We start from the raw sequence: 6,494 nt of genomic DNA on the forward strand, positions 1-6,494 counted from the left end.
CTCAGATCCCCTTCATTTTTTCTGTGATTTCAAAAATTTTCTAACTAGGTTTAAAACAAAAAAAAACGCAATTGATTCAATACAAAATAGATTTATTTCAACACATAAGCTAATCAAATACATTTTATATCATTAAAACCTAGATATAACATAGTGAAAAAACAATTTTTTTCCATCCAGTGCACATTATAAGAAAAAATTTTTAATTGTACACTTATTTTAATAAAATGAAAAATCACCGGATACAATTTGGGAATGCGAATTAAAAAAAACTGGGTCAATAACGATTAAAAACTTCCATACGAAAAATGATTGTAGAAATGCGGATATTAAAAAAAAAATGATTACATGTATATGGAAAATCAACGAACTTTTTTTAGTTCGACTTCAAATACCAGAGTGGAATTTCCCGGAATGGCTGGTGGAGAACCTTTGGCACCGTATCTATAAACGAACAACAAAAAGTCATTTTTAGTCTAAAATCAATCATTTGTTAAATAATATTATTAATTTAAAACTTCAACCCCGTTAATTTGACAAAACTGTCACATTATTAGTTAGTTAGCCGTTCAAGGTGTACAAATGGTAATTGAACCGAAATAAAAAATAAATACTTACGCCATATTTGGTGGACAGGTTATTCTTCTCTTACCACCGATCTTCATTCCTAAAAGACCTTGATCCCATCCTTTGATCACTTCTCCGCCACCTAATCTGAAACTAAAACCTTGACCTTGCTTGGTTGAATCGAAAACTTTATTATTACTCTTCAGTCTTCCCTCGTAATATACCTACAAATATAGAAAGAACAACTAAAACTGGAAATTAATAAGTAAACAAAATCGGTATAACAAATTTAATCAAAATAATTTTGAATAGTAAAACTTTATTAAATACTCCTCTTTAGTTGATGATACAACATAAAGAATTACCAAGACACCATAAATGAAAGAAGGAAAATAATTGGATAGGAAAGGTCACATCAGATTTTAAAAGGGTGGGAATAACTGAGCGGAAGGAAAGTAAAAAGAGTATAATAAAAAAGAACAGCGTCATAAAAATTTGAGCCCTGAATAATTTAAAAAGAAATAACACTTACAGTAACAAATTTACCAGATTTCACAGGTGCCCCTTGTCCCTCTTTCAAATCTTCAATGATAAGACCGTTTTGGAGAACTTTTTTAGGAGATTCCTTTTTAGGGGAAGCGTTTTTCTCCGGCTTGGCTTGCTGCTGTTGTTGATTCTTCTTATTTTTCTTATCTTTCTGTTGTTCTTGTTTCTGCGGAGTTCCGTTAACTTTTCCCTTATTCGCCTTCGATTGTTGTGGTGTCTCATCCTCACTTTCACTTAAAGAGCTACCTGCTTCATCCTCCCATTCATTCTAAAAATTACATTCAGAATCAACTCTCAAACATCTCGGACGATATTGAAAATAGATTTTTCCAATTTTCCACACTTTTTATATCCTATAATTTTCTAATAAGAAATCTCATCCCTTTCACAGTACTACCAGTGAGCTAAATACTGTTCTGGAAAAATCCCTACCGACTCAAATTTTCTATAAACGTCTAGAAAAGTGAACGATTAACCTAGCAACTTGCTAATGTTTAAATTGAACATAAATAGCGCGAATTATGAATGATGCTGTATAATAATAACAAAATTAGTAAAAAAATAAAATACCTCTCCTTCTTCGTCTTCTTCATCCTCTTCTTCTTCTCCTGCTTCTTCCTCGCCATCTTCTTCCAAGTCGGAGTTGTTGAAAGTTTCATCATCTTCATCGCTATCAAAAGTATTGCTTAAAAGAGCGTTTACATCAATATCGCTATCTTCATCTTCATCCGATTTTGCTGGTTTTTGTTTATCAGATTTTACTTTTTTAGAAGGAGCTAAAATTTCATAGCATTCAGTTTTATTTTCTCAACATATTAAATATTAAAACTCACGTCCATTCTTTGACTCTGCTTTGTTTCTTTTACTTTTCTTCTTAGTAGGTTTTTCCTCGACTTGTTCTTCCTCTTCGACTTCTTCATCATCGTCTTCCTCTTCTTCTAGATCATCTATTCCGGTTTCTATTAAGTAACCAGTCAGATGTATGTGACATTTTCCATTAGTAGCCAAAGAAAGTTCATCTCCAATCTAAACGAAATAATAAATACGTAGGAAATAATATTGCGTCTATAATATTGACAATTTACCTCGAAATTGAGATCTAAAGGACATTGCAGCATATCTGGTTTGCGAAGGGTACATAATAGATAATTTCTGCCTTGAAAACCGCACATTATTTGAGCTGGTTCCTCAGAAGACGTAGAAAGATCTAACGAAGCCATCGAGATGTGAAAAGGCTTTTTAACAACCTGTGTGTACCGCCTATGCGGCTCCATAATTAAACCTACAATACATTTTTTTCATATTTCAAGGTTATTAAAATTTTATTAAACCATACATATTTTTTACTAATAACAGTTCACTAAATGTAGATTAAAAAGTATGTATTAAATCTACATTAAAAGTAAAAATATAATTCTCTATAATGTAACACGTGGTTTATTAAATAAATTAATATCAATCCATATAACTTACCCCAAAACATTTTTAATTTGGTATAATTTTAATATATTTAAATAGAATTATTCGATAAAGTAATAGTTTTTGTTCGTTAACCGGTATTTAAGTACTTTTCTAACGTACTTTTACTAATGACTGCGAAGAAAAAGGTGGGAAATTGCAGATAGGTTAAAATTAAATACGTTGACAGAACGGTCACAGAACTACTCTTTCATTAATACTACCAACATAAAATATTCGGGTTTTCAGTAAATGAAATAGAATAATTTACATTTCTATATAATAGAAAGTTATTCATCATTTTAGGAGTTGGAAATATTTAGAAATTATTGAATCACAATCTCGGTATGAATATGTATTTCGAGAAGTTAATAATTAGTTGTATAATTCACAGATATGTTTGGAATATCTACTCTAAGTTACTACATAATTTTAAATGATTTTTAATAATATAAATTTTATTATTTGTAGAATTACTAAGTACATATATTTTTATATTTGTGGACTATATTAAATTTGATTGGTAATTTGAAATTTTGACATTTTTCAAAAAGTTGGTTAAACTGGAGCTGCGTCAACACGTTTGCGTTCTTTTTTCATTGACAGCTCCGTCGAAGTGAGGTTGTCGGTGGTGTAAAATTATATTTTTTATTATTAAAAGAATCCTAGGAGGATTTATCTACCAAAATGGTACAAAAGAAGGTATATATTCTTTATCATGTTCCCTATATTGTATTTTCTATTTATACGTATCTATTTATGTTCAGTGAATAAATGTTTTGATTCTTGTATACCAGGTGATAATTTAATCGAAAAAATATTAATATGATGACTGTATTTGCTATCTGAGGTAATTGGATGAAAAATCTTCTACCACCATAGAACTACTGAAAATTTATATATTAAATATATTTTTTAATTATTTTTATCGTTTTTTCTTTTAAAGGAATTTATTATTTTTAGCCCAAGAAGAAAGTGGGAAAAAAAGTAGCTGCAGCTCCATTAGCAGTTAAAAAAGTCGAAGTAAAGAAAGAAGTTAATCCTCTTTTTGAAAAGAGACCTAGAAACTTTGGAATTGGTATGTTTACATCTTAAATTGACTAGTTTTTCTATTTTTAATTTTCTTTATTTCAGGACAGGATATCCAACCTCCACGAGATTTATCTCGTTTCGTTAAATGGCCCAAATACATTCGTATTCAAAGGCAAAAGGCCGTTCTACAAAAAAGGTTGAAGGTACCACCTCCAATAAATCAGTTTTCTCAAACTATTGATAAACAAACAGGTAATGAAAATGTTTTTATTTATTAATTTTAAACAAAATTTCGTTCAATTTTTTTTCTTTTAGCTACACAACTGTTCAAAGTATTGGAAAAATACAGACCTGAAACTGCTCTTCAAAAAAAGAATAGGTTGAAGGCCAAAGCTGAAGCAAAGGTTGCCAAAAAGGAAGAGGCGCCTTCAAAGAAGCCCAACACTTTAAAAGCTGGTACAAATACCGTTACCAAACTTATCGAACAGAAAAAAGCACAATTGGTTGTTATTGCACACGATGTCGACCCAATTGAGGTAAGTTTATATATTTTTTAGGTGACCTTATTACAGATTTAACTAATATGATCCAATAAGAAAGAATAATTCTAAATAGATGTTTGTCTATTTAGCAATTTTCAATATATTATTTCCTTTTAATAAGTATGGTCTTATTGACATCTTTAGAAGCACCATAATTGAATTTTTTGAGCATTTCTTTGAACTAAGATTTCGGGGGGTTGTTACCTGTCAGAATACTGACCAATAGTTTGATATTGCTTCTGGTCATCACAAGTAGTTCCTCAGTATCTCTTGAGGCGGCCACAGTAGGGCTATTTTTAAGTCATTTGGCGTGGCTTTTTATATCATTTTCCTTCTCAGTTATTCTTGGTCATTCTTTTTGTCTACCTACCATTAGTCTTCGTCTTACTCTTCCACCCTTCTTGTTTATTTTTTATTTTACATAACTTTTTTGTCTTTTTAAATAAATTTGAGTAGGCACATTTGTGATTGATCGGTTCCATAATAAATGTCATCAAAAACTTATTTAGAACTTGAAATTTTAACAATGATGCTTTAGAATTTCTTCACCTGAGAAGTAATCACGTATTACATTTGAAAATGAAGACAATTGACACTGAGTTAAGTAAACAAGAAGATTTTTTTGAATTTTTTTACATTTCGATATCGATTTTTCTATTTTATTTTTGTCATTATTTTAGTTGGTACTTTTCCTACCAGCTCTTTGTAGAAAAATGGGAGTACCATATTGTATAGTCAAAGGTAAAGCTAGACTTGGACTTTTAGTAAGAAGAAAAACTTGTACTGCAGTTGCTTTAACTCAAGTCGATTCTGGAGATAGGTATGTTATTACTTATTTGCGTTTCTAATCTTAAATGATTTAATGATATCTTTTTTTTCAGGTCCAACTTTAACAAACTTCTTGAAGTCATCAAAACGAACTTTAACGATCGTGCTGATGAGATCAGGAGGCACTGGGGTGGTGGTTTACTGGGTTCTAAATCCGCCGCTCGTATTACTAAGATAGAAAAGGCGAAGGCTAAAGAATTGGCTCAAAAACAAGGTTGAGCTATTCAATAATTTCCTTGTTTTAACAGTGGAACTTTGTAATAAATAAATTTATCATAAGTTTTGTTGTTTTTCATTTTTGCTCAACAAAAAAATTAGAATACATTTAAATCGATAGATGTATAAAAAAAAAATCGTATACCTTAAAAATATGAAGGTATTAGGAACCAAAATTGAATGCGATAACTAATACATTTAAATTTCGCGCCATTAGTCAGTATTTGAAAACTAATAAATTATTAGTTCAAGCTTCGATTTAAAGATGGAGCTAGTACGATTAGAACAGTAAACTATAAATTCGACGGTAAAACCAGAGAACTAAATTTTCTTCGGTGTTTACTTGAGCTATTGATTGATAGATGGCGAAACTAGTACTTTTCAAACAATTTTAATGTATTTTTGATTAATTAATTATTCAATGAATTTTGTAACGAAAAATCAAATCTCCGGCACGATCATGTAATTTTTATAGGAAGATAATTCTTTCGGTAACAGTTTGTCTATTGATTCATAGATGTCACAGACTGTCACTTTACAATGTTCAATCTAAAAAAAAACTGAGATTTTGTTAAACGAGACTCAATTTTTGTTAAGGACTGTGTAAACGAAAATTTAATGATTAAACCACGAATCATTTATTTCATACACCTTTCTCACTGACAACACAAGGCTAAATCATTCTTGTGATTCAAATTCAAATCCCTAGATGAATCTGCTAGTATATAGTATTATTAAGTTGGCGAATTTAATGTTGGTAGACATTTTCTTTCGATTAATGATTATTGTTGTCTGTTATAAACAATACTAAATTAATCACAAGTGATATATTTTTAAGTTCAAGTTATGAAATTTATCATAATCTGGTTAGAACAATAACATTGTAGTTATCTATCTGGATATCGATATTTTTCTTATTAAAAAAGAAGTAAACTAGTTTCACTAAATTATCATATATTGCTACTCGTCGCTAGATGGCAGAATAGATACGATGTCGATAAAGTAGTTTGCATTATTTCTAATTACAGTTACCTTTTTTTTATAGTTCCGTCCTGTATTAGTCGGTAGTGGACCATTTCATTCCACCAAAAGTTAAATTATTTAATTATTTATTATAACTGCATGGAAAGAAAAACTACAGATAAATTTACAAAAATTTATTAAAATAAAGCTTTGTTACAGTTGATTGTTACAAATAATTCACCGTTGCATATTATGACATTGATTTCATATAATTAAAATACATAAAAAAAAAATGGCTAAAGCTGGCATTATAAAAAGGAACTTTATTTTCAAATTATGTAA

At 29.7% G+C, this 6,494-nt stretch overlaps 2 protein-coding genes across 2 annotated transcripts; one reads left to right on the top strand and one right to left on the bottom strand.

The window, feature by feature from the left end:
- Nucleotides 1–55: 55 nt before the first annotated feature.
- LOC130893455 (46 kDa FK506-binding nuclear protein) lies at nucleotides 56–2,781 on the bottom strand. The gene is made up of 7 exons (XM_057799612.1): nucleotides 2,587–2,781; nucleotides 2,199–2,395; nucleotides 1,947–2,139; nucleotides 1,684–1,889; nucleotides 1,100–1,381; nucleotides 619–791; nucleotides 56–444 (listed from the first exon to the last, which is right to left on the bottom strand). The coding sequence occupies exons 1-7, from the start codon at nucleotides 2,594–2,596 to the stop codon at nucleotides 363–365; spliced, it is 1,143 nt and encodes a 380-aa protein (XP_057655595.1). The 5' UTR covers nucleotides 2,597–2,781; the 3' UTR covers nucleotides 56–362.
- Nucleotides 2,782–3,125: 344 nt separating this feature from the next.
- On the top strand, nucleotides 3,126–5,255 carry LOC130893456 (60S ribosomal protein L7a). The gene is made up of 6 exons (XM_057799613.1): nucleotides 3,126–3,273; nucleotides 3,535–3,649; nucleotides 3,706–3,855; nucleotides 3,919–4,139; nucleotides 4,826–4,965; nucleotides 5,027–5,255. Exons 1-6 carry the CDS (start codon nucleotides 3,259–3,261, stop codon nucleotides 5,190–5,192), a joined length of 807 nt encoding a protein of 268 aa, XP_057655596.1. The 5' UTR covers nucleotides 3,126–3,258; the 3' UTR covers nucleotides 5,193–5,255.
- Nucleotides 5,256–6,494: the final 1,239 nt, after the last annotated feature.

This window comes from Diorhabda carinulata, chromosome 4, assembly GCF_026250575.1.
Source record: "Diorhabda carinulata isolate Delta chromosome 4, icDioCari1.1, whole genome shotgun sequence".
Classification (NCBI taxonomy): domain Eukaryota; kingdom Metazoa; phylum Arthropoda; class Insecta; order Coleoptera; family Chrysomelidae; genus Diorhabda; species Diorhabda carinulata.

Excerpts from the sequence above, each read along its gene's own strand:
- LOC130893455 (XM_057799612.1), bottom strand. Across the intron at positions 1,890-1,946 it reads AGCAGAGTCAAAGAATGGAC|CTCCTTCTAAAAAAGTAAAA; the intron begins GTGAGTTTTAAT and ends ATGAAATTTTAG. Across the intron at positions 1,382-1,683 it reads AAGAAGACGAAGAAGGAGAG|AATGAATGGGAGGATGAAGC; the intron begins GTATTTTATTTT and ends TGTAATTTTTAG.
- LOC130893456 (XM_057799613.1), top strand. Across the intron at positions 3,650-3,705 it reads ACCTAGAAACTTTGGAATTG|GACAGGATATCCAACCTCCA; the intron begins GTATGTTTACAT and ends TCTTTATTTCAG. Across the intron at positions 3,856-3,918 it reads AACTATTGATAAACAAACAG|CTACACAACTGTTCAAAGTA; the intron begins GTAATGAAAATG and ends TTTTTCTTTTAG.